The sequence below is a fragment of the Bos javanicus genome, chromosome 19 (genome assembly GCF_032452875.1).
Source record: "Bos javanicus breed banteng chromosome 19, ARS-OSU_banteng_1.0, whole genome shotgun sequence".
In the NCBI taxonomy this organism is placed as follows: Eukaryota; Metazoa; Chordata; class Mammalia; order Artiodactyla; family Bovidae; genus Bos; species Bos javanicus.
The window spans coordinates 22,316,326-22,344,239 of record NC_083886.1 but is presented as its reverse complement, the minus strand read 5'-3'; the positions used below and the strand labels follow the sequence as shown (position 1 = coordinate 22,344,239).

Here is a 27,914-nt window from a genome sequence, read left to right as displayed (position 1 = left end):
AAAGTTTCTTATGTAGTCAATGAGATTTCCCTGCAATCAAGTTTACTTACTGAATTTGTCAGAGACTTCCTGTGGTGAGATGGTTCACAGATGGTGGATAATTCATTTTAAAAATAAAAGTGAGCTTTGTGTCTTGTTCTTCTCTTGTCTAACATGATGTCTCCCCCTGCATAGCTGCCTTTTCTGTCTGTCTGTGCTCTAAGGGAAGACCCAAAAGTATTAGCTAAATTGTTCTGGCAGCAGAGAAGGTACTGGGTGAGGAAGGAGTTGACCAAAAATAGGGCTTTCCCTAGCTGTTGCAGGAAGATAAACAGAGGTTCTACCATATGTAACTACCTTCTTTAAAATGATTAACTAATGTGTTATGTAGCATTACGATTAAAACCTAACGTGGTGTGGTGATCTAAAAAATGTTTGCTTATAGTTCTATAGCTGTTGGTTTTTTAATGTACTCATTCATTATGTTTTTGTTTTTCTTTCATTGTTTTGTGTTTTCCTATCCAGCTTTAAAAAGCTATATTGAAAAATAAAAATAAAAAAATAAAAAGCTATATTGAGGAATGTAGCCCATCACAGTGTGTGTTACCTGGAACTTCTGGGGACTGAACGTTTATTTCCTATAGAAATTTGTTTACCAAAATTTTAGAAGAATGACTATGTAGGAAAGTAAAGTTTATTTTATGTGTTGACTGTTATTTAAAATAGGAAAAGGAACTTAATCCTTGCTCCTCTTCATCAACCACTTAGTATATATCACATACTACTCTAGCTGCTTAAGGTACATCTGTAAACAAACTCAGAAAGCACTGCCCTGTAAAGCTTGTAGTTTGATGCCTGTTACCATTTTACCTTCTACTTCTGCCAAGGGCAGAGCTGGGTTCAAACCTAACGTGACGGCATGTTATCTCTGACCTTGCGACGTTACTCTTTTAAGCATAGTAATCAAGTTGTCCTGTTGTCATTCATTTGGAAAATGAATGATTCTTAGAAATCATCCCTTGCTTTGGTTCTGTAAGATGAAATTTTCTTGTTAACTACTTAGATTTGTACTCAGAAGAGCTTTATGCAAAATAAAGAAGTTTTGTCCCAGGATTTTCCTATATATGTTCCCTAGTGTGTTCTTACAGCTGACCTGGCTTAACATCAGCAACAATTTGTAGTAAGTAAGCCAAGACCACATGAGTTTATGTTTATAGAATTTAATCTCACACATCATCAGAGTTGAGGGGAATGATGGAGGAAATGAAATAACAGAATCCTCTAGGTATATAGCTGCTACATTTTTGGTATGGTCTGCTTTCCTTCTAGGAGCTTATTTGCTCTACTTCATGTGATTCTAGGGGGGCTGACGATCACTTGGTCCTGCTTTTCTACCACTGGGATGGTCATATGCCCATACACCCATGTCAGACTGGTCAAAATACCCCTTTTCCCTGGATACCATGATTGGTCCACACAGGGTAAGTTAGAGTCCTGTTGAGAGAGAGATGGATGCTGGGGGTAAAAAGTTTAAGTTCTGTTTTCTGGACTCTCTGCTTATGTGAATGATATATGCTTGATGTGGTTGGTGGTCATCTTACTGCCACATAGAGATAGTCAGCCTAAGAAGAGGAAGCAGGCAGAGCCCAAGGAGAGAGGGAGAGTAGAGACCTAATAACATTGTTGCATTTTTTAATTCCTCTTGAATTTACCAGTTACATGAACCACTAGCTTTTTTGTTTCCCTTAACTCACATTGCTTCTTGTATAATAAGGTATCCTTATGTATTATTGTGGTAATCATTTGTGTTTGCCAATATTTCTGGGTCTCCTTACTCTGGATAATGGTAGAATTAAATTTCCTTGAAAGTTGGGCATGGTCATATGACTGCTTTGGCAAATGAAATATGTGACTCTTGTCTCTTCTAGATGGAAGCCTTTAAGAGCTGATACATAACTCGTTATATTCAGTTCTCCTTGCCATAATGACTAGTCGTGTCCCAGATAAGAGAGGGTAACATGGAGCAAAATCTCCACCAACCTAAGATGGACATGTAGCACAAATGAGAAACTTACTGTTTTAAGTCACTGAGATTTTGATGCTGTATGTTATTGTAGCCCGTCTAACTTGATACTTGTTTGGAATATATTTTTCTAGATTAAAGTTTTCTGGGACTTCCCTGGTGGTCCAGTGGCTAAGACTCTGCATTCCTAATGCAGGGGGCCAGAGTTTGGTCCCTGGTCGGGGAACTAGATCCCACGTGCTGCAACAAAGACCTGGCACAGCCAAATAAGTAAATATTTTTTTAAAATGTAAACAATTCAGGTGAAAAGATCTTTTAGTATGCCATCTAAAAACACTAATATCCACAGAATGAGATTATTAAACTATTTAGTGTACATAGTTACTGTTAGTTAAACATTAAGCTACAAGGCTAAAAGTAAACAGCAGTGTTTCCTGGTTTTGTTGTTGTTGTTTAGTCACTAAGTCTTATCTGACTTTGTGACCTGTAGCCTTCCAGGCTTTTCTGTCCATGGGATTTTCCAGGCATGAATACTGGAGTGGGTAGTGATTTGCTTCTCCAGGGGATCTTCCCAGGGATCGAACGTGCATCTTCTGCATTGGCAGGCAAATTCTTTACCACCTAGCCACCAGCGAAGCCATTTCCTGGTTTACCCTACAGAAACGAAATCTGCTTTTAGGGCTGTGACCTCTGACCAAATTATAGTTGCCTTGTTTCATATTATGTGGCAGGACAAAGTCTATAATGATAGGTATTTAAAACTCAGACGCTATGTAAACACTCTAGCCTTACCCATGACAATTTCTCTTCTGTGGCCAGGACAAGGATGGAATCTCTGTAACCAGGCCTTGCTATCTGAAAACAGAGAAACCAGACAGGCAGGAAGAAATGGTTTAAGGACAGATCGAACAGTCTGATTTGCAGCTGTGTGTGTGTGTAAATTATTACAGTCTTCAATATCTGTGCTGGACTCCCCAGCTTATGTGAGGGACAACGTATTCTCACGGGCAAAGCACAGTAGTGATCTATCATTTTCACCTGTTGATGCTTTAACTTTTCTACCTTTAAAATGGAAATAAAAGATTTTTCCTTCTCTTACCTCTCCTTGATGGTCCACATGGGAAAATGGTTCATAATATATTTGTCAGGAATCTTGGTTGAGAACAACAGAAACTGGCTTAAATAGAAAAATAAAGGTCATTTGTTGTTGAAAATAAAGGTTTGTTTGTTGTTTCATGTAGCAGCCAATCAGAGGGTACCATCCTTGCCCAGCCAGAGTTTGGCTTAAGAGTGAGCATGTGTAAAGTTCAGATGAGAAGACAGGGTGCAGGGTCTCGTCTGGAGAGGAGACCACGGGGACATTTTTCCACATACATAAGAGACACAGAGGAAGAGCTGTTTTCTTCAGCTGACTGTTGTTGATAAACTCTACTGTGATTTTGCAATCGTGTGTTCAAAATGCAAAGTGCAGCATTCCTAATGTCCCTTTTAAAAATTTAAACTATTATTTATTTTAATATATCACATGAAATGTCTTAAAGCCATGTCTGTTTGATTAAAGTAACTTCACCTCTCCACCAAGTCAGTTTATTTTTGTATAATGCATAGATTTTATTATTTATAATCTGTGTTTCATCTGTCTAGAAAACACTTTTTGTTTTAGTTTTCAGTGGAGTAGAACTAAAGTATTTAATTTTTTCACGATGATACCATGGCACTTTTTAAGAGTTTCCGAGGAAACCTGATAGAAATTGCCCTTTAGGGGAAGATAGTGGGCTCACTGATGTCCCAAACTGTTTGCTTTCATAAGCAGAAATTTCAACTCACCATTAGTACCAACACAATAGCATGATATGGTTGCAGTCATTTTGCAGATGTGATTAGGTAGTCAAGATTAGCCCATTTTATTGGTATGGTAAGTATGGCCAATCTAGATCCCACTGTTATCATCAGGCAGAATTGGAGCCAGGTTGACTTTCCGAAAGCCAGGAGCTGTATATTGTTCATTAAATATGCTTTTATGGGAATGAGGATTGAAAGAAACCAGAACCAGTAGAGACGGAGGTAAAAGAGTACCTGGCTCATATGAACTTTTTCTTCAGTGATTATATGACATCATTTTAACAAAAGCTTTTCATATATAGTAATATATACCACTTCAAATTTGCTTAATTTAATAAGATGGAGGAAGTGCAACACTTTTTTAAAAAGGTATTATATTAACTGGAGGATAATTACTTTACAATATTATGATGGCCTCTGCCTTACAGCAACATGATGTTTAGCCATAGGTATACCTGTGTCCTCTCCCTCCTGAACCCACCTCCCACCTCCCTCCCTACATCATCATACATCAAACTCCCACTGGCTGTCTGTTTTACATATGATAATATATATGTTTCAATGCTATTCTCTCAAATCATCCCATTCTCTCTTCTGCTGCTGCTGCTAAGTCACTTCAGTCGTGTCCGACTCTGTGCAGCCCCATAGACGGCAGCCCACTAGGCTCCCCTGTCCCTGGGATTCTCCAGGCAAGAACACTGGAGTGGGTTGCCATTTCCTTCTCCAATGCATGAAAGTGAAAAGTGAAAGTGAAGTCGGTCAGTCGTGCCTGACTCTTAGCGACCCCATGGACTGCAGCCTACCAGGCTACTCCATCCATGGGATTTTCCAGGCAAGAGTACTGGAGTGGGTTGCCACTGCCTTCTCCTACTGTGTCCAAAAGTCTGTTCTTTAGGTCTGTGTCTCCTTTGCTACCTTACATGTAGATCATCAGTCCCATCTTTCTAGATTCCATATATATGCATTAATATACAATATTTGTCGTCTTCTTTCTAACTTACTTCACTCTGTATAATAGGTTGCAGGTTCATCCACCTCATTAGAACTGTCTCAAATGTGTTCCTTTTTATAGCTAACATTCCATTGTGTATATGTACCACAACTTCCTTATCCATTCATCTGTCGATGGACATCTAGGTTGCTTCCACGTCCTAGCTATTGTAAATAGTGCTAGTGCAACACTCTGTGTTAACTGTCAGTCTCAGGGGACTGAGCTCTTGGGTTACATATCACTGGAGATGCTGCAGGGGTAGGTTAGTGACCAAGGAGGTAGCAGCATTTTTGAAGAGGGCCTTGGTGCTTCTGGTTCTGTGACTGTATTAAGTGTGTCCTTTGCCCTTAGCTACAGATTTGACCCAGCTTATTATTTAGCACTTGTTTCCAGTCTCTTATCACCATGAATTCTGAGGCTGATTAGGCATAATACATTTAGATATTCTCTTGGTTGTTATTGACTTGTTTGGCTGGTTGGTTTTTGTTTAAGTCCTTTTTTCTATATAGTGGATCACAATATTCCCCCTCCGTGGTTTTTCACTATTTTGTAGTCCAGTTTACTCATTTTTCTTTTCCTTACCTAGAAACATTTTTTTTTCATGGTTTATTTGTCCTGATGACTCATTCGTTCAATAAATATTTATAGAGTATCTATTAGGTACTTTACTCTCAATAAATCAGAATAAGATATAATTATCTGTAATTATAATTCAAGGAAAAAGATAAATAGGAAAAGAAAGAACAAAAGGTCTCCTTTTGGAAAGGAGAGGTGAGATCCAGTTGAGAGGAATCAGAGACTTTAGGATTTTTTGTGATTTTTTCCCTCCTTAAGAGGCAAGAACCATAGTATGTTCTTGATGAAAGAAAGTCAAAGCATACTATGTTTTTTGACTGAGGCATTTCCCTGGGACATGGTGCTAAGAATAATTTGAAAAGGGTTGGAATTCTGAATGGACTCTTACAGATGCTTGTCGATGGTACAGGAGAAGAGAAAAATGAAAGTGTCAGAGTTCCCATTGCTGATGGTTCCCTAAGTAACAGAGGCAAAAACTGCTGCATAGTCCAAGGACCCCTGGGAAGAGAGAAGTGGCAAGGGGCTGAGTTTAATCTAATCTGAATTTCCTAAGAATTGAAATTTTTTTTTTTTTTGTCTTTCTTGCTAGTTTTCTTATCAGTGTTCAGTCGTTCAGTCATGCCGACTCTGTGGCCCCATGGACTCTAGCCTGCCAGGCTTCCCTGACATGAGATTCTCCAGGCAAGAAGACTAGGGTTGCCATTTTCCTTCTCGAGGGGATCTTCACAACCCAGGGATCCAGCCCTCATCTCTGATGTGATTTGTATTGACAGGCAGATTCTTTACCACTAGCGCCACCTGGGAAGCCGAGTTTTCTAATAAGTTTCCTTGTAATTTAAATCCTAAAGTCTACATTGATGACCTCTGGTTGAGGTAGTCTCCAGGGCAGCCTCATACAGAAAAATCAGGAGAGATGTTTTATTTCAGTTTGTATTATTCAGTAAACCAGTGAAGAGGAATGAGAGGAAGAATTGAGGAGTAACTTCTAGAAGGGAGTTAGGATTTTTTACATAATTGCTAGGACCTGGGGCAGCCTGTTAGTGTGGTGAAAACAGGTGCTACTATTTTATCTCCCAACTATTGGTAGTTGCAGTTTTACTTATGCTTATATGATTGATTGCTTCCTTTATCAAACTGAAAACATAGCATGAAAACATTTTGTTTGCCATTTCAACTAATTTTAATAGGTTGAGAGGTTTTTTTTTAATCTACAGCACACTTTATAACTACTATTGATATTTTATTCCATAGTTTCAGTTGACTTTATTCAAGTTGTATGAAATAGCAGTGTGTACTGTTTCATTTTACCAGCACTGAGTAGCCTTGGTTCTTCTTCACTTTCTGCCGTAAGGGTGGTGTCATCTGCATATCTGAGGTTATTGATATTTCTCCCGGCAACCTTGATTCCAGCTTGTGCTTCATCCAGCGTTTCTCATGATGTACTGTGCATATAAGTTAAATAAGCAGGGTGACAATATTCAGCCTTGACGTACTCCTTTTCCTATTTGGAACCAGTCTATTGTTCCATGTCCAGTTCTAACTGTTGCTTCCTGACCTGCATACAGGTTTCTCAAGAGGCAGGTCAGGTGGTCTGGTATTCCCATCTTTTTCAGAATTTTCCACAGCTTGTTGTGATCCACACAGTCAAAGGCTTTGGCATAGTCAATAAAGCAGAAATAGTTTTTTTGGAACTCTCTTGCTTTTTCGATGATCCAGCGGATATTGGCAATTTGATCTCTAGTTCCTCTGCCTTTTCTAAAACTAGCTTGAACGTCTGGAATTTCACGGTTCACGTACTGCTGAAGCCTGGCTTGGAGAATTTTGAGCATTACTTTACTAGCTTGTGAGATGAGTGCAATTGTGCAGTAGTTTGAGCATTCTTTGGCATTGCCTTTCTTTGGGATTGGGATGAAAACTGACCTTTTCCAGTCCTGTGGCCACTGCTGAGTTTTCCAAATTTGCTGACATATTGAGTGCAGCACTTTCACAGCATCATCTTCCAGGATCTGAAATAGCTCAACTGGAATTCCATCACCTCCACTAGCTTTGTTCGTAGGGATGCTTCCTAAGGCCCACTTGACTTTACATTCCAGGATGTCCGGCTCTAGGTGAGTGTGAGTGATCACACCATTGTGATTATCTGGGTCGTGAAGCTCTTTTTTGTACAGTTCTTCTGTGTATTCTTGCCACATTCTTAATATCTTCTGCTTCTGTTAGGTCCATATCATTTCTGTCCTTTATTGAGCCCATCTTTGCATGAAATGTTCCCTTGGTAACTCTGATTTTCTTGAAGAGATCTCTAGTCTTTCCCATTCTATTATATTCCTCTGTTTTTTGCATTGATCCCTGAGGAAGGCTTTCTTATCTCTCCTTGCTATTCTTCAGAACTCTGCATTCAAATGGGTATATCTTTCCTTTGCTCCTTTGCCTTTCGCCTCTCTTCTTTTCACAGATATTTGTAAGGCTTCCTCAGAGAGCCATTTTGCTTTTTTGCATTTCTTTTTCTTGGGGATGGTCTTGCTCCCTGTCTCCTGTACAATGTCACGAACCTCTGTCCATAGTTCCTCAGGCACTCTATCAGATCTAGTCCCTTAAATCTATTTCTCACTTACACTGTATAGTCATAAGGGATTTGATTTAGGTCATACCTGAATGGTCTAGTGGTTTTCCCCACTTTCTTCAATTTCAGTCTGAATTTGGCAATAAGGAGTTCATGGTCTGAGCCACAGTCTTAAAGCTTAAAGCTCAACATTCAGAAAACTAAGATCATGGCATCTGGTCCCAGCACTTCATGGCAAATAGATGAGGAAACAGTGGCTGACTTTATTTTTCTGGGCTCCAAAATCACTGCAGATGGTGACTGCAGCCATGAAATTAAAAGATGCTTACTCCTTGAAAGGAAAGTTATGACCAACCTAGACGGTATATTAAAAAGCAGAGACATTACTTTGCCAACAAAGGTCTATCTAGTCAAGGCTATGGTTTTTCTGGTAGTCATGTATGGATGTGAGAGTTGGACTATAAAGAAAGCTGAGTGCCAAAGAATTGATGCTTTTGAACTGTGGTATTGGAGAAGACTCTTGACAGTCCCCTGGACTACAGGGAGATCCAGCCAGTCCATCCTAAAGGAGATCAGTCCTGAGTGTTCATTGGAAGGACTGATGCTGAAGCTGAAACTCCAGTACTTTAGCCACCTGATGCAGAGAGCTGACTCATTTGAAAAAACCCTGATGCTGGGAAAGATTGAGTGCAGGAGGAGAAGGGGACGACAGAGGATGAGATGGCTGGATGGCATCACTGACACAGTGGACATGGGTTTGGGTGGACTCCGGGAGTTGGTGATGGACAGGGAGGCCTGGCGTGCTGCGGTTCATGGGTTGCAAAGAGTCAGACACGACTGAGCAAGTGAACTGAACTGAGTGTGTTGGTTGTTTTCACGGGGTGTTCAAGGCATTGTTTATCGGGAGATTTATGGTTTTAGGAAATTAGGCAAGTAATAAATATTTCCGGTTGTTGCTCAGAGGTATTTACTGACCGGGATATTGTCTGTGAAATACCTTTTTATATTTATCTTTGCTTCCAGGCATTGCATTTTTATGGAATTGTTGGTGCCCTTTATTGGTTCTTTGAATATACACACATACAGCTATCTCCCTATGGGCCCATACTAGTTGCTCAAGAAGAAATATTTAACTAATGAAAATGAGGATAGATGCTTTCATAGTTATTTATGTTAGAATCTGTAAATAGGGGAGGGGGCTTCCTATCTGGTACTATGTACTCATCTTTTATTGTTTACCTTTTTTATCCCTTTTCTTCCCCAGTTCTATTCAGTTTGATCTAGATCCAAGAGTACATTACTAATAGATGACACAGGATAATTAGCAAAATAATCTGTAGTCAGATTATTATAGGGTATCATTATAGGCTTTCTGTAGTTACTTGTCAGAGTCTAATGACCTTAAGCATCACTGATAAGGTGTATTCTGAACTTCCTAAGGATGGAGGAAGAAAAGAATTGCATTGAAAAGTTGGTTATAAGACAGTTTCTTCTGTCTTAGACTGTTAAATGGTGAGAAGGTGGCAGGGAGAAATGCATCAATATTTTCCCAGAATTTACAGCATGAATATTTTCTAAAGTTAATCTCAAAATATAAAAGTCAAAAGAAAACCAACAAGAGAACTTCTTGAAGTTTGTGCAAAATGGAAGGGAATGGTAGATAGGAAGAAGCCTTAGGGAAGTAAAAGTGAGGCTGAAGGAGAAAACAAGGAGAAATGTGGACATAATTAATGAAATATAATAGGTGGTTAAAAGAGGGAGTATCTGAGAAGCTTCTGGGATGGGTTAGATAGTCTGTAAGTTGACAACATATAATGCTAATTTTCAGCATATAGAGAAATTCAGACGACTGGGTGCTTCTCTCTCAATAGATTTTTCTCTGTCATAAGATTCTACCTTTCTCTTAAACACTATTTTGTAGTCATGCAGTTTTAGTTATATTAGTGGGGGAGATGCTGTCTTGTTATATATTAGTTGGTGGGTTGTCAAAGTTAATAGTGACTGAGTGTAATTAAAATCTTTCTGCATTAAGTTACCACTTTTTTCTCTGTCATTTATTTCCATTAATAAACTAAAGCAAGGAGTGTTTGAACTGTGAAAGACCTAATAATTGGTTTCTTTATGATGTTCAGTGTGTTAGCCAAGCCCACTCGCTGGGCCTAAATTATATTAGGAATTAGATCATACTCTGGAGAGTTGGACTGTGAAGAAAGCTGAGCACCGAAGAATAGGTGCTTTTGAACTGATGCTTTCCAACTGGTGCTGGAGAAGACTCTTGAGAGTCCCTTGGACTGCAAGGAGATCCAACCAGTCGATTCTAAAGGAGATCAGTCCTGGGTGTTCATTGAAAGGACTGATGCTAAAGCTGAAACTCCAATACTTTGGCCACCTCATGCGAAGAGTTGACTCATTGGAAAAGACCCTAATGCTGGGAGGGATTAGGGGCAGGAGGAGAAGGGTTCGACAGAGGATGAGATGGCTGGATGGCATCACCGACTTGATGGACATGAGTTTGAGTGAACTCCGGGAGTTGGTGATGGACAGGGAGGCCTGGCGTGCTGCGATTCATGGGGTCGCAAAGAGTCGGACACGACTGAGCGACTGAACTGAACTGACTGGTTTATAACTTCATATTTTTTCCTTCATTTCAGTACCCATGTTTCATTTCAAGTAAGTTTGGAGGCTTTGGGTTTGTTTGTTTAAGTGCTGAATCAACTTTTTCTGAACTTTTGTTTTTCAGTCTTTTGTTTATGGAAGACAAATAAAGTTAAGCGGCATGCTTGTAGTCTTAAGGATTAGACCAAGTAGTCATAAGCATCTGACCTTCTCTTCATATTTTATTAACCTACCATACCTACTCCACCCCCGCCACCCATTAACTTCTGTCTTAATTTTCAATATTCAGCAGTCTTAACTTTAAACTTACATACAACAGTCCTCTGCACTCAAATCTTTCCACCAGAAGTTTCTATTACAGCAGAGCAGAGTGGATATATAAAGTTTAAAGGAGCATAATACAAGGCTGGAATGTATTTGAATTCTTATGATTTACTTTAAATTGTGTGCACTTGTTTATGTATCTGTATCTCTGTTACTGTAAAAATAATACTTCTTATCAAGTAAAATTGATGCTACTGAAATATGCCTCAGTCTAGAGGCATCAAGGAAAAGCTGCGGAGAAAGGGACATCTGAGCTACAGTCTGAAGGACAAGTAGAAGTAAGCAAGCAAAGAGGGGAATGGATTCCAGGCAGAAGGAAGATAGCAAAATTAAGAAATAATACGATCAAACCTGTCAATCCTAAAGGAAATTAACCCTAAATATTCATTGGAAGGACTGATGCTGAAGCTCCAATACTTCGGCTACCTGAATGCATAGAGCTGACTTGTTGGAAAAGACCCTGATGGTGGAAAGATTGAAGGCAAAAGGGGAACGGGCGGCAGAGGATGAGATGGTAGATAGTATCATCAACTCAATGGACATGAATTTTGAAAAAACTCTGGGAGATAGTGGAGGACAGAGGAGCCTGGTGTGCCACAGTCCGTGGGGTCACAAAGAATTAGACACAACTTAGCAGTTGAACACAACAACGAGAGATAAGGTGGCCTAGCTTATTGGAAATACTAATTTTAGAATAGCAAATTTCATCTGCAGTTGAAGTACATAATCTCTGACACTAAATGTTGTCATTTTCCCAGGGGAAAGAAAGTGCTTGTGATGCGAGCATTGGTCAGGAGTAGAGGAAAACTACTTCCAGCTAATGGCAAAAAGTCAACCTACTAAGCAGAATTGTCCTTGCACCTTTAATCGTGACATTTTGTAAGAGAGCAAAACAGGAAAAGTGCTTATAGTACTTTGCAGATCTATCTTAGCATCTAAATGTGTGATGGAATTCTTCGTTCTTTTGTTTAGATATTAACATTGATGCTGTGTTCTAGTTAGTGAGACCTAAGGATTCCTCCCAACGCCCCCATATGACAGCTCCTCAGCCTGCCAAGACAAATGCACATGTAAGAGCCTCTGGTGACGTCACCTTACTCTTACTTTGTTGTTGTTCAGTCGCTCAGTCACGTCCGACTCTGTGACCCCATGCGCTGCAGCACACCAGGCATCCCTGTGCTTTACCATCTCCTGGAGGTTGCTCAAATACGTGTCCATTGAGTCGGTGATGCCGTCCAACCATCTCATCCTGTGTTGTCCCCTTCGCCTCCTGCCTTCTATCTTTCACAGCATCAGGGTCTTTTCCAGTGAGTTTGCTCTTCACATCAGGTGGCCAAGTATTGGAGCTTCAGCATCAGCCCTTCCAATGAATATTCAGGACTGATTTCCTTTAGGACTAACTGGTTTGATCTCCTTGCTGTCCAAGGGACTCTTCAAGAGTCTTCTCCAACACCACAGTTCAAAAGCATCAATTCTTCAGCATCAGCATTCAGCTTTCTTTGTGGTCCAACTCTCACATCTGTACATGACTACTGGAAAAACCACAGCTTTGACTATATGAACTGTTGTTGGCAAAGTAATGTCTCTGCTTTTTAATATGCTATCTAGGTTTGTCATAGCTTTTCTTCCAAGGAGCAAGCATCTTTTAATTTCATGACTGCAGTCATCTTCCACAGTGATTTTGGAGCCCAAGGAAATAAAGTCTGTCACTGTTTCCACTGTTTCCCCATCTATTTGCCATGAAGTGACGGGACCAGATGTCATGATCTTAGTTTTTTGAATGTTGAGTTTTAAATCAGCTTTTTCACTTTGCTCTTTCACCTTCATCAAGAGGCTCTTTAGTTCCTCTTCGCTTTCTGCCGTAAGGGTGGTGTCATCTGCCTATCTGATGTTAGTGATATGTCTCCCAGTAATCTTGATTCCAGCTTGTGCTTCATCCAGCCAGGCATTTCACATGATGTACTCTACATATAAGTTAAATAAGCAGAGTGACAATATACAGCCTTGACATACTCCTTTCCCAAGTTTGAACCAGTCTGTTGTTCCATGTCGAGTTCTTCATGTTGCTTCTTGACCTGTATACAGGGGATATAAGTCCTTAGGACCAAGCACCTCCCCAGTTGACCAAAATGAGTACCTAGATTGAAATCATGGTCCAGATAGTATACACATTATCATGCTATGTCATGAGTAGTGTTTACAGTGTTCCTGAGATGGGTGGGGAGGATTGAGGTAAATTAGCCAGTGATGAGCGCTACTCTTGGCATTCCAGGTATGCTTGTATAAGCACATGTGCCTGTCAGCCAAGCCAGATTCCCAAAGTATAACTTTTCCACCTGTCCACTTTGCAATTAAGACACATTTTATACCACTTAAGCTATTCTGTGAAAGATTTATCTGCTGACTAAAGGCTTTTTCCAAGGTTGAAGGCACTGGAAGTGGTCTTTAAGCAGCAATGGTGTTCACTCTTAATGTTTTCTGTGGATGCCAGTTCTCCAGTTCAACCACAGTATAGGGTTTGACTTGTCTGCCCTCTAGTGGAGATATGGTTAAATTAACCAGTGTATCCTGGCTTTAGGAAAAATACCTAATTTTTCTCAATTGGCTTTCCAAATTTTAGTCTCTTTTTTCTTTTTCTTTTTTTAGCCTCTGTTCCCTTAAAGAATTTTTAATTACCACCAAAGCAGCATATTTATAATTTTTTCCACTTTCTAAGATTCTGATAAATCCCCTCCCTGGCTTCCTCCTAGGATCAGGTCTAGACTGCTGCTCTCTGCTCTTTGCAGCTTACCTCAAGGCAAGCCCTGGGTTTCAACTCAACTGGTCAGCTGACCAGCGGCCCAGTGTGTCAAACATACTCCCCCTGTTCGTTCCTCTTGTCCCTGTCTCAAATGCTCTGTCAGCCTCTGTGCCTCTTCAGACATTGCTCTTCCCTCAAGATTGGACTCAGAGCTCACTTGTTCCTGTGAACCCTGGACCCTGGTGATACACACTTTCTAAACTCCAGTGATATGTATTTCCTGTGCCATACATTTACACTGTACCTGTTGTAGCATTGTTTCCAGTATAACAGCCTTATTGCTTCAGGCAGATCAACTCCAGCATAGTGTTATCTCATATTTCTTTGTATCTCTGATGGACTCTAGCAGCTCTGAATGAATTAGTTTATTATTTATTGTTATGCAGGAGACCCTGGTTCTATTACTGAGTAGGGAAGATCCGCTGGAGAAGGGATAGGCTACCCACTCCAGTATTCTTGGGCTTCCATTGTGGCTCAGCTGGTAGAGAATCCGCCTGCAATGCAGGAGACCTGGGTTTGATCCCTGGGTTGGGAAGATCCCCTGGAGAAGGGAAAGGCTACCCACTCTAGTATTCTGGCCTGGAGAATTCCAGGGACTGAATTCCATAGTCCATGGGGTTGCAAAGAGTCGGACACGACTGACCAACTTTCATTACTACTACATTCAAAGATACTGAGTAACGTGACTCTATCTTTTCCCCTGTTGATGGCTTAGAATGATGTCTAGATTTAAATATAAATATTAACAAAATAGCAATGTATTTCCCCCTAATCAAAACTGACAGCAGTACATCAGTTTTAAATATTCTATTTTCTTTTTGGTCAGAACCATTAACAGTATTTATCAACTCCTTATTTTGGAAATGATTAAAAATTTGAAAACAATCATGCTTGCTTAGTTTAGTAATGTTTGATAAGTGATTGGTGTTGTTTCATTACTCTTCTGCTTTTGTTCTTTGACCTTATTTCTGAATAATGTTTCAACTGAATAACTTTGCTTGATCATAGTTTAATTCTTTATGTCCATAAATAATTTAAAGGTTTAACATAAAAAGACTCTTCATAAGTGGATTTTATTTCACTTCCCTGGGTGTTATCAATGCCTTTTATTGTTTAAATTCCTTGTGGAGGAATGGTAACAGATGACTAGTAATAAGAGCAGAAGGCAAGCCAGCAATTGGGGTATAGCTAGCAGCACACACAAACAATAGAACAATAGAGGCACTGCCTCCAAGGTGAAGCCAAGATCAGAGTCAAGAATTTTAAACCAAAGTTTAGACGCAGAGGAGATGTTGAAGTGGTATTCAGAATATTTAACAACTAGTATGGCATAGCTATCAACCAATCAGAATAGGCAGGAGTCAGACCCGGAGGTCCTCCACATTGCCTGGCACTAATCTGATTGTTGAAAAGCTATGACAAACCTAAACAGCAAATTAAAAAGCAGAGACATTGCTTTGCCAACAAAGGTCTGTATAGTCAAAGCTGTGGTTTTTCCAGTAGTCATGTATGGATGTGAGAGTTGGACCATGAGAATTGGACCATAAAGAAAGCTGAGCACTGAAGAATTGATGCTTTTGAACTGTGGTGTTGGAGAAGACTCTTGAGAGTCCCTTGGACCGCAAGGAAATCAAACCAGTCAATCCTAAAGGAAATCAGTTCTGAATATTCACTGGAAGGGCTGATGCTGAAGCTGAAGCTCCAATACTTTGGCCACCTGATGCAAAGAACTGACTCATTAGAAAAGACCCTGATGCTGGAAAAGATAGAAGGCAGGAGGAGAAGGGGATGACAGAGGATGAGATAGTTCAATGGCATCCCTGTCTCAATGGACGAGTTTGAGCAAGCTCCGGGAGTTGGTGATGGACAGGGAAGCCTGGCGTGCTGCAGTGCATGGGGTTGCAAAGAGTCAGACACGACTGAGCGACTGAACTGAACTGAATCTGATTGTTGCTGGATCATGAAACAATCCGAGGGGCTCTAGGCAGCCACTGTTTACCATTCAGTATTTCAGTGTGAGCAATTAGTACAGTTGTACCTCTATGTCCTGGCTGAACATAAGAGCATATGTCCATCTTGAGACCTCATGCTACAGTGAAGGAAATGGACCAAATATGAGGTCTTCAAAGAGTAGGAAGTGAAATTTCACTTTAATAGTAGGAAGCAGAATCTGGACAGGGAGATAAAGACAAGGTGTAAGACCCCCTATTGGTGTACGTGGCATATTCCTGTCATGCAAGAGGAGCAGTTTGTTCTGATAGAAGGTTTATTTGTCCTTCCCAGACAGAATCGTGACTCTGCTGCTTACTCTTAGGGTTACTTTGAGCAAATTATCTCACTTCCATGAGGCAGTTTCTTCAGCTGAAAAGTAAGTGTTAATCATGCCTGTGCTGCATTTATCCTAGGTTGCTTCAAATGAGATAATAGTCATGAAAAGACTTTAAATTATGGAGCAGCACAGAGGCAGAGTCTTATCTTATGATGGATGCTGCTTGCTCTCTACCCATGTTTAAGCACTCTTCTTGGATTGACAAACCAAGGATATGACCAGTAATTTAATGGCGATGAGGCACATGATACACTGAGTTAACCTAAGGTGGAGGCCTAATTTTGCCACTTACAGGTTACCATACCTTGAGCAATAGTTATTATTTCATCTAGTATTCTCTGAGCATCTTCTGTGTGACTGCCACTCTGCAAACATAGTTCTGCCCTTACAGAGCTTACAGTCTAGGACAGATCTATGGCTTAGATCTTTCGGGAGAGGTGAGTTCCCGTCATTGCTGGTCTCCCTGGCACCTGGCATGGCACAATTAACCTGAAGAGAGTAGAAGCTTTGTTTACCCTGAACTTTTGATATTTTTCCAAACCTTTAAGACAAATGTTTTTAATCTAAACTGCTTGTCAGTTATCAAGAGCTTTGAAAATGTGCAGATCCTAGGGCCCCACACCTCATGGTGGGCTGGTACATGTTCAAAAACATGTTTTCCGGGTACGGGCTGCTTTGTAGCATTTGCTGATATTCCTAGTAAAAGTCCTACCATAGCCAATTTCAGGCTACCAGTGTGAGTCTCATAAGATCCCTAAAAATCTTAACAATTGGCTCCAGCACACCACTGGCTTCACCTCAGGGCTAAAGAATAAAAGTCTGTAGGCGTGAGGCCTGGAGATTTGTGTTGTTGAAAAAGTTATGAATGGAGCCAGAGTTAAGGACCAGTGACCTGTGAAGTTTCCATATTGCATGCTTGTCAAATGTGACAGGTTCAGAACATGATAAGACTTGTTGCTTTTTCAAACCAAGTAGCCTCAAGGAGTTGGATCTCTGTAATAGAAAAAACAGTCTAGCTACTCTGAAATTATGGCAAGTGGGGGGTGCAGGTGGGGTTAAGTTGCCTGTATTAAATAAAAAATTTAAGTAGAATAAGGATTATAAACAAAAGGCATCCAGTAACAGCTCCACACCCAGAGCTCGGGTTTTCTAGTGGGCAGTGAGTGACTGTACTGTGATACCTCTTCAACTAGCTGTTGACCAAAGACTTGGTGTTCTTCAGAAGCAAAGTTATATCAGCCAAATTCTAATCAGCTGGCTTTCTGATCACTGAGGAAGTACCTCATTAACCATTCCAACTGTGATTCATATGTATTTGTATTTGAAAGGAATTCAAAGGAAATACTTGAGAAATAGTAGGTGTCTCACAGAGGTTTTCTATTGCTTGAAATCATGTGCAGTAAGGTCATTTACAGCTTCTTAAAACCTGTCATAATGACAGCATAGTGTGGTTTTGATTTCAGAAGTAAGGATTGCACTGTATTCTGGCTTCCTTATTTTTACTTTGATGTGTCTTACATCTTCCTGAAATATGACTAATTTGAATCTCTGTTTTGGATCTTAATCCCAGCAAGTATCACGCATCTCAATTTAAACAACTTTAAAACAAAGTCATATTATATTGGGACTGCTGATTTGATGAGGTTTGAGCTTCTTACGATGGCACCCCACTCCAGTACTCTTGCCTGGAAAATCCCATGGATGGAGGAGCCTGGTAGGCTGCGGTCCATGGGGTTGCGAAGGGTCGAACACGACTGAGCTACTTCACTTTCACTTTTCACTTTCATGCATTGGAGAAGGAAATGGCAACCCACTCCAGTGTTCTTGCCTGGAGAATCCCAGGGACAGGGAGCCTGGTGGGCTGCCATCTATGGGGTCGCACAGAGTTGGAAACAACTGAAGCGACTTAGCAGCAGCAGCAGCAGCAGAGCTTCTTACAAACCAGCTTCTCAGATGTAAGTGCCCAGGTTATTCATTCTGGTCCTGGACAGTAATGTGTGTGTGTGTGTGTGTGTGTGTGTGTGTGTGTGTGAATGGCCACACTTTCAGGTCCTTTCTTATCTTCAGAGAGGACACTTCGTTATAGACACCAGACTATAAAATTGTCCATTTGGCCTTCCATGCATCTTGTACTGAATAAGAATCATCTTCTTTATTCTCTTTTCTCCTGGATATTTCTGTGGCCTTAGTCTATAGAAGTTCTACTTCATTAACTCTTTAACTGCCTTTTTCCTATTCTGTTCATTTTGCCTACATACTTACTCGCTAGTCATCGGTATTGAGAGGGTGGATTAAAGATGACTATGAAGTCTTTGCTCTTTCCCCCACTGAAAGATAGTCTAATTCCCCTCCCCTTGAATCTGGGCTAGACCTCTTTAATACACCAGCAGAGTATGGCAGAAGTGACACTGTGCCAATTCTGTGCCTAGCCTCTTGGAGTTCTAAGCCCCCATGTGAATAGACCAACCCTGAGGCCACCGGTCCATTCTGAAGGAGATCGGCCCTGGGATTTCTTTGGAAGGAATGATGCTAAAGCTGAAACTCCAGTACTTTGGCCACCTCATGCGAAGAGTTGACTCATTGGAAAAGACTCTGATGCTGGGAGGGATTGGGGGCAGGAGGAGAAGGGGACGACAGAGGATGAGATGGCTGGATGGCATCACTGACTCGATGGACGTGAGTCTGAGTGAACTCTGGGAGTTGGTGATGGACAGGGAGGCCTGGCGAGCTGTGATTCATGGGGTCACAAAGAGTCGGACACGACTGAGCGACTAAACTGAACTGAACTGAGGCCCTAGTGGACTTTGAGAAGACCCAATCCATAGGCGTCCTAGTTGACTGTCCAGTTGAGCCCAGCTTAAGTCCTCCAGGCTAAGATGTCAGGCATATGCATGAAACTGCTTGGACTCTTACTTGGCCCATCTTCCAGTTAAATACCACCAGAGTAGCACTGAGTGACCTTTAGCAGTACTATGTGGAACAGAAGAATCACCTAGCTAAATACTGCTTGAAGTTCTGACCCATGAAATATAATAAATTAGTGGTTTGTTAGAAAGCATTAGATAACCCAAACATGATTGCATCCCCATCTTCTTTCTCTCTTGTTTCTTAGAGAGAATCTAAGCCTTCTCTTACCAGTAGCCAAGTGGCAATATGGTGCCCTTTTTTCTCCTCAAGCCTGTATCCTTCACATTGGCTTCTTTCAAAAGCCAGAAGCAGGATTTTCCTGATTTAAAAGCTCACGTCTACTCTTAGAAAGACTACTAGATTATTTTTTCCTGTCTGACAGATACCCTCTGTTTTTTCCCAGGGACAGAAGTGACTGATGGTTAATCTGAAGTCCAGTTAATGAATAATCCACAACCACTTTTTGTGACCCTAGGACTGTTATCTTAATATTCTACCCTTACGGACTCATAACATAAGTATTACCTGATAGCCTTGACCTCCAGTACCCATCCTTTTGTTCCTGGAATTCACAGCTGCTCACCATTCCCTACACGTCCAGACTCTTACTCCTCTTTCTGTTCCTTTTGCCAGCTCTTCTGCCTGAAATACTCTTCCTCCTATTTTCCATCTAACACAAACCCACTAATTCAAGCCTAGCCTGAAAATTAACTTCTGTGAAGCATATCCAAGCCCCACAGTTAGTCATTTCCTCCTCTGTTGTTTCTAGAGCACTTTGTATATCCTCTGCTGTAAGCCAAATGACATATAATTTTTGGCTTATGGAACTGTCTCCCCTACTACAATATGAACTATCCAAGGATAAGGGCGATTCTGCTTACTTTTAATTCCTGGTGCCTAGTACCTAACACATCATAGGTGGTCAGTTAATGTGGAATGAGTGAATGAATACATAAATGAGAGCAAGTGAATGATTCTCTCTGCTTAACCAAAGGAAAAGCCTAAGGTATTACTTCCAGATCTTCATCACAGACTAACTCCTGAGCAACAAAAACTGTTCTGTTAACTGGCTAAGGGTAAAACATAGCTGGCATAGTCCTTACTAGCTAAGAATGCACAGCCAATTAGCTCCGCGTTTGCATGGTTTTAGTTCACAGCTCCAATCATGCATTCATTCACCTCTTTATCGAGTTCCATGTGCACATAGGGCATTGTGCTAAACACAAGGTGAGATGCGAAGGGAAAATAAGGCACATTACAGTTTGATAATGGAGTAAAACAAGAGCCCAGCGGTAACCCACAGACAGATCTCAGTAGTGCCATAGAACTCAGGCACAGCAACTGTCAGGTTTGGAGGGAGGCAGACAGCGTCTCAGTAGGATGATAACAGAAGCATCATGAACTACTGACTTTTAAAGCCAGCTTTTAAGGTTGCAGAAAGATCTAGGAGGGTGGGGAAGGGCCTTCCACGATGATGAAACAACATGGACCTTTGAAAAATGATGAATGAATCCACTTGGATTGGAGTGTAAAGAATTTTGGTAGGAAAGTGTGAAGAACTTTGGACCATAAGATTGGGAAATTATTGCTAAACACCTACCTAGCCTGGTGTTTTTCAAGGCTAGCAGCACTTCCAGCCTATCTCTCAACAAATATGACTTAGATGCTTATGTTCTTTTTCAAACATCTTTTACTTAAGTGACCTACTTTTGTGTTCAGGTATTAAGAAGATTAATAAGAATGTATTAACTTATCAATTCATACTTAATGGTTCCTGAATACCCTAAAATTATGTATTATATTTTAATTGAAATATAGTTTATATACAGCATTATATTAAAGTGTACCACATAGTGATTCAATATTTTTATAGATTATACTTAATTTACAGTTAATACAAGGCTATATTTCCCAGTGCTGTCCAATATATCCTTTTTATTCATTATGCTCAGTGCTTTGTATCTCTTAATCCCGTGCATCTACCTTGCCCACTCTGTTCCCTCTCTCCACTGGTAACCACCAGTTTGTTTTCTATATCTATGAGTCTGTTTCTGTTCTGTTCTAAGAGTTCATTTATTTTATTTTTTTAGGTTCCACATGTAGATGATAACATGGAGTATTTGGCTTTCTCTAACTTATTTCACTGAGCATAATACCCTCCAGGTCCATCCATGCTGTTGCAAATGGCAGAATTTCATTCTTTTTTATGGCTGAGCATGGACAGAGGAGCCTGGCGGGTTACAGTCCATGGGGTCACAAAGAGTCAGACACAATTTAGCAAGTAAACAACAGGAACAGTATTCCATTTATTCCATTATATATATGTATGTATACACACACACACACACACACACACGGCACATCTTTATCCATTCATCTGTTGATGGAAACTTAGGTTGAGTCCATATCTTGGCTATTATGAATAATGCTGCTGTGGACTTTGGGGTGCATGTATCTTTTTGAATTAATGTTTTATGAATATCCTAAAATTAAATGCATATTAAGAATCTCACACCGTATTGTTTATAGGTCAATTTTTTCTTTAGAACATCAGGAAGAAATTGTACTCTTTAAATAAAAACTACTTAACAATAGTACTCTGGAATATTTTTTAAAAAGTCAACAAACTTGTGTTTAATCATTTTAATTATTTCGTTCTCCTTACCCATCAAAAATGATTCTATCTACTTAGAAGAACTGATAGTTATATCTACACTTTTATCCTGGTGTTTTCTAATGTTCTGAGCACACTATTTGCATTTTTTTCTTTTCTTTTTTTTTTTTACCAACAATATGTCAAGCTATTTGACAAGATAGTTGGTTTTATATGGTCTAGTGTACACACTTGTTACAACAGAATGGTAAGCATTCTCCCTTTAGCTACCATTTAACTGCCACCATTCAAGGTAACTGTGTTACCTGATCATTAATCTTGCTGAATAAGCAGTGTTGAATCTTTGTATTTTTAGCAGTGAATTCCATTGAAATAAGCATAATTGAACACTTTCTTCATTTTTTAAAAAAAATTCCATTTTACCTTGCCTTGACATACTGAGTTTTTTTTTTTTTCCCTAAGCCTCTTTTTCCAAGTAAGATGAAAGGGAAGCAAATAATTCATTGGCCTGACTATTGTAAAATTATCTAAAAAAGAAAAAAAAAGTCATTTGGGGATCTTGTGTTAGAAACACTGTTCTGGCTTACTTTTTTTCTGTGAAAAAGGAATTTTCCATGCCTTTGACACTATTTTAAAGTGTAGACGTCATAGAAGAAAGATGACAAAAGGATATTGTTTTATTATAATCCTTGAGAAAAGTTAGACTTTCTTCTGCAGTTCCCTTCCCACCCCCTGTCCTGGGGTTGAGGTACCAAAGGCAGATTTTTAGTTTAGAGGCAGCTATTTATAGCAGAAATATAGGCCTGAGTTCAAATTGTGACTCCCATCATTTATTGGCTTTGTGACATTTAGCAAGCCCCATGGCATTGTGGTGCATATTAAATAAAATAATATATAAATTATCTGGCCTGTAGTGGTATTAAATAAATGTTAGTTCACCTCTGTAGATGTAACTGGTTTTGGCTCTTTGCACCATCCAAGGAAGCATAGTTCCCTTAGGCTCCAAAATCTAACATTTGTATTTTCTTATGAGTCTTTTCATTTTCATTCACGCAGACTTTCCAGGTTCTGACTATTGACTCTAGAGACGATTGGTTCTTTTAAACACTGTTCTTCACTTCCCGAAAGGCATTCTTCTAAACCTAAAACTTCCCCTGGAGGCAGAGTGTAATATACCATGACCCTCTTCCTGTCCTCCCTCTGAGGGTACCATCTTTGCTGTCTCCTGCTGTTTGTGCAAGTTAAGGGCATACCTGAAATCAATCATGAAAATAAAAGGAGAATAAAAGCTATAGAGCTGGCCATTTCTGCCCAGGAATGGAGGCAGTATGATGTAGAGGTAATGGGGTTGTTCCATAAACTGAAAATGTGGGTGACTTACCAGAAGACAATACTCATATTGTTTGAGTTATTTTTCTCCTATTTTTATGTTTGCCAAATAGGGCAAAAGTGACCAGAGTGCAAATATAAAATGTCAGAGAGGAAATTTAAAGACAAAGTCAATATCATTCTCTCATCTTTTCTCACGCTTTTCCTTCATGTTGCTATTCTTGTCTCCATGAAGATCTATATAATATCTTAACATACAATAATTCCTAACTTAGGTCAGGGTGAATGATATCCTTTTTCAGTTGTTGGGAGGCAGTATTTTATCAGTTTTAATTTTAGCTTAGTACATGAGTTTCCTTGAGCAACTTCTTTCCTTTTTGTGAATTTCAGTTTCTATAAGATATTCATATTTCATTGAGCCTAAATTGCTGTAAGTATGATACCTCAATTATTTGATGTGCCACTATAAAAAATAAATATTGCAATTAAACAATGATTCAATGCTTTTTAGTTGCATTGATTGTAGATTTATGTGTATGTGTCAGACTTGGTGAAAACTAGGGTACGATCAACCTTCTCAGTTTATAAGGAATAAGTTGGACAATGTACTTAAAAGTATTGAGCAAGGCACCTAGAATGTTATAAATATTCAGTAAGTAATAGTTCATTAAGGTAATGGTCATGTGATCAAGAGAACTTTTCAAAATGGTGTTCATTATTTAGATGGTTCTTTGGGGATCAGAATCGTTAATAGGTCACCTTGATGGTATTTGTTGGTGAAAGAATGCCCACTCATTTTAATTGAAAGTAACCGTAACACAACATCTCAATTTATTTTTAAGAGGTATTCTTTTCATTATGAATACTTTGTTATTAAAAAATTCGTAGGCTATTGTTAAAGTTTCCTCTAGGAATACATTCTGTTGATATATATTATATCAACCCAGTGGGTTGGTTGAAGTCACTTTTTATGGAGAGAAATTAGTTTAAGTACACACCATCAATGAGATACTCCCTACATGTAAAGCTTAATAAAATTGCATTCATTGTTGGTATTATGATATGAGACCTCAGATTTTAAGTAATTTTTTTCTCATTTTCCTCTCTCTACAGGAGGCAGACAGTGGGGAGGAGGAATGCCGATCACAGCCCAGGAGGTATGTTTGTTCATTACATCCTATAGCATTTCTATAGTGTTTTTTCTCTAATTCTTTCTCAGTCTTGTCAGATGAGTTTGTCCTGGTTTTCCAAGGTGCTTAGTTGATGTCTCAAAATGGAATTGCTTTAATAATCCCGTTACTGACTCAGATTTTAAGTAGTGGACTGCATTATGTTGTACACGTGAAACTAATATAATTATTGTGTGGCAAGTATACCTCAATATATAAATTAACTAGTTAACTTAATTAAATAGTAGATTTCTCTTTTTTATTTTTTTAACCAGAAAGACCAATATTGGCCTAGCTTTGACCCAATTACCTATCTTAGGTAATAAAAAAGGAAATTTTCCTTACCTAACTAAAGAACATTTCAGCCTTCAGTTTTTTCCTTATGTTTGTCATTCATTTTGAAGGTTTTGGTGTTTTTTTACAGATTGGTTAATACAAAGGATATACTAATTAGCTAGTGTGTGTGCTCAATTGGTTCAGTCGTGTCTGACTCTTTGCAACCCTGTGGACTATAGCCCGCCAGGTTCCTCTGTCCAGGGAATTCTCTAGGCAGGTAGAGTGGGTTGCCATGCCCTCTTCAGCTAAGTAACTTACCCTGTCTTTTAAAATACAGTGAAACTTTTTTCCTTCCTCTCATGGAATAGTGGGCATCTTATAAGGATACCAGTACTTGCTGTCATTAAAAGAAAAGAATTATGAGAGATATCTAGGATGTATATAATAACATTTCTCTTATCTTCTTTAAAATGCTTTTTATGGTTATATTAAAGATTTAATAATAATTCACCGAAATCCTTAAATATTTGAAAGTGTAGCACTGTCAATGTTGTAATGCAACAAACTATATTTTATATGATATTTTAGTTTCTCAAGATTGCATAGAATTCTACTTTCTTTCTTGTTATAAGTACATTATTATACTGTGACCCAATAGAGTATATCTTTTGTATGAAATAAGTGCCTTTTAAAAATATTTGTTTAAATGTCTGTGAAATAAAAAAAAAAATTTTTTTAATCAGCTCACTTGAGGACATTATGCTAAGTGAAAAAACCCATTCCCCAAAAGACACATACTGTGTGATTCTACCTGTACGAGATACCTAAGGTAGTCAAATTTTCAGATATGAAAAGTAGAATGTTGGTTGCCAGGGTCTGGTGGAGGATGGATGAGGAATTATTGCTTAATGGGTACAAAGTTTCATTTTTGGAAGAGAAAAAGTTCTTGAGATGGATGGTAGTATCAGTTGCACAACAGTGTGAATTACTTAATCCCCTGTACATTTAAAAATAGTTAAGAAGGCAAATTCTATGTTATATGTAGTTTACTATATTTAAAAAACAAATGATCTGTTCATGCCCACTAGGTCCTTTTCTATGATAGCTAATTCTGGTGATATGTTGTCTTTTGCAGAAGATAGGCATAAAAATATCATAACACAGTTGTAGAACTGAAAATCAGGTTATGTATTCTTACCTTTTTGGTAAAAATATAAATGGATGAAATTCAGTTCCAGTCTTTCCTTTTGCATATTTATGAACTCATTGCTTTTCATCTTCTTATGTTCTGACCCACTTTGCTGACTGGAGAATAAACAAAGCCATGTAACATGCCAATATTCAGCCATTTTGACTTACAAATGGCTGTCTCATGAGTCAGCCTAATAAGATTTCAGGGTAATAAATGTTCTCAGTTGTGTCTGACTCTTTGTGACCCTGTGGACTGTAGCCCGCCAGGTTCCCCTGTCCATAGGATTTTCCAGGTAAGAATACCAGAGTGGGGTGCCATGCCCTCCTCCAGGGGATCTTCCCGATGCAGAGATCAAACCTGTGTCTCCTGCATTGCAGGCAGATTCTTTTCCACTGGGGCTTCCCTGGTGGCTCAGAAGGTAAAGCATCTGCCTGCAGTGCAGGAGACCCGGGTTTGATCCCTGGGTTGGGAAGATCCCCTGGAGAAGGAAATGGCAACCCGCTCCAGTACTTTTGCCTGGAAAATCCCATGGACAGAGGAGCCTGGTAGGCTACAGTCCATGGGGTCCGCCAAGAGTCGGACATGACTGAGCGAATTCACTTTCTTTCTTTTCCACTAGTGCCACCTGGGAACCCCAGGTAATAAATAAAAGTGAGCAAAAGGAAGATACCCTTGAAATAAATCTTTGAAATCCCAAGATATCTTTTTTTAAGATAACTAGTTGTGGAAGGAAATAAAGTACATGTAAATTTAGAAAATATTTTAATTATAGTAGAATTCTCCCATTTCTGTATGTATCAACTGTAAGTAAGTAGGTTTGCTACTTCAAACCTAGCAATGAAAGTTTTGTAGCAGGTGGGGAAGAGAAAGAGAGAGCAAGCAGTGTGGGCCAGAGGAATATCAGAAAATATCCTGGTAAGTTCTGGGTCTTGGATAAATGGGATGTAGGTAGGAGAACAGAAGAGCATTCCATACACAGGAGGATGGGGAGGTAGGAGGATATGCCCAGAAGGATGGAAGTAGGTACTAATGTGTTCCAAGGGCAATAAGAAGATCATCATTCATATCTTAAGAGTAGAACAACTTTGATTTGGTAGATCTTTGTCTAAAAGAATGCATGACTGCTGGATAAGAGTCTGGCAGTGTTATGCAGTATGAGAGGAGGCAGGAGAATGAGCTAGAAAGCCATTGCAAGCAGATGGCTAGAGGTGGGCAGTCACCTCCCTAACTGATAGCAGCATGAAGACAGAAACTGTGTCTTTTATTTCAGCATCCACAGCAATTAGTCTGTAGTTGGCACTCAATAAATGCTCATTAAATGAATGAACAGGAATAGAAGATTGGTTGGTATCTTTACTAGAAATGGTGTAGTTGAAAAAGAGAACTTGTAAGACGACATATGAAGAGTTCACCTCTGCACATGTGAAACAGCAGAGCAATAGTCAAGTGGAAATAGCTTAAAGAGGGCTGAGAGAAAACATAGAGTCAGGGCATGTCTTTGTGTAAGATGTAATTTCAAATGGTGGTGGTTTAGTCACTAAATCGTGTCCGACTCTTGTGACTGCCCACCAGGCTTCTCTGTCCATGGCATTTTTCAGGCAAGAATACTGGAGTGGCTGCCATTTCTTTCTCCAGGGGATCTTCCCGACCCAGGAATCAAGCCCAGGTCTCCTACATTGCAGGCACATTTTTGCATTGCAGGTGGATTCTTTACCAACTAAACTATGAGGGAAGTCCTAATTTCCCATGGTACCGTGTTACTAACGCATTCGTTTTGTAGACACATCTTTCTTCAGATCTCTGTCTCTGGTACCTCATCAGGTTTTCCTTCTCTTGCCTTTGGTCTGTTTCTTTTTTACTTTCGAGCTACGACTTCATTTCAGCCTGTTCAGTGAAATAATGTTTGTATGGATTTAAATATCATAATGACAATAAATACTACATTGCCCATCTTTTGCTGTGGAAAGGAAACAGGTGTACTTCTACCTGAGTGTGTGTTCTAGTTAAAGAATTTGTTAACTTAGAGAATAAGAGCATTATACCTAAATTTTTTTAAAAAGGTGGTAAAGAGGAAAAGTCTACTGTAAATATGAACTGTTAATTTATCCTCATATATGTATTTCGGGAGGGGGGCTTCCCAGGTGACGCTATTGGTAAAGAAGTGAAAGTGATAGTCACTCAGTCATGTCTGACTCTTTGCGACCCCATGGACTATACAGTTCAAGGAATTCTCCAGGCCAGAATACTGGATTGCATATCCTTTCGCTTCTCCAGGAGATCTTCCCAACCCAGGGATCGAACCCAGGTCTCCCACATTGCAGGCGGCTTCTTTACCAGCTGAGCCAAGGGAAGTCCAAAGCTGCTCAGTCATGTCTGACTCTTTGCAA

The 27,914-nt window shown here is 39.6% G+C and overlaps 1 protein-coding gene across 3 annotated transcripts in view; it reads left to right on the top strand.

The window, feature by feature from the left end:
- SSH2 (slingshot protein phosphatase 2) overlaps positions 1-27,914 on the top strand; it is a 246,584-nt gene that overhangs the window by 86,653 nt on the left and 132,017 nt on the right. For all 3 annotated transcript variants that reach the window (XM_061389502.1, XM_061389501.1, XM_061389505.1), the window contains one exon: positions 24,004-24,047. In XM_061389502.1, the coding sequence (XP_061245486.1) occupies positions 24,004-24,047 (44 nt within the window). The remainder of the gene's footprint in view (positions 1-24,003; positions 24,048-27,914) is intronic.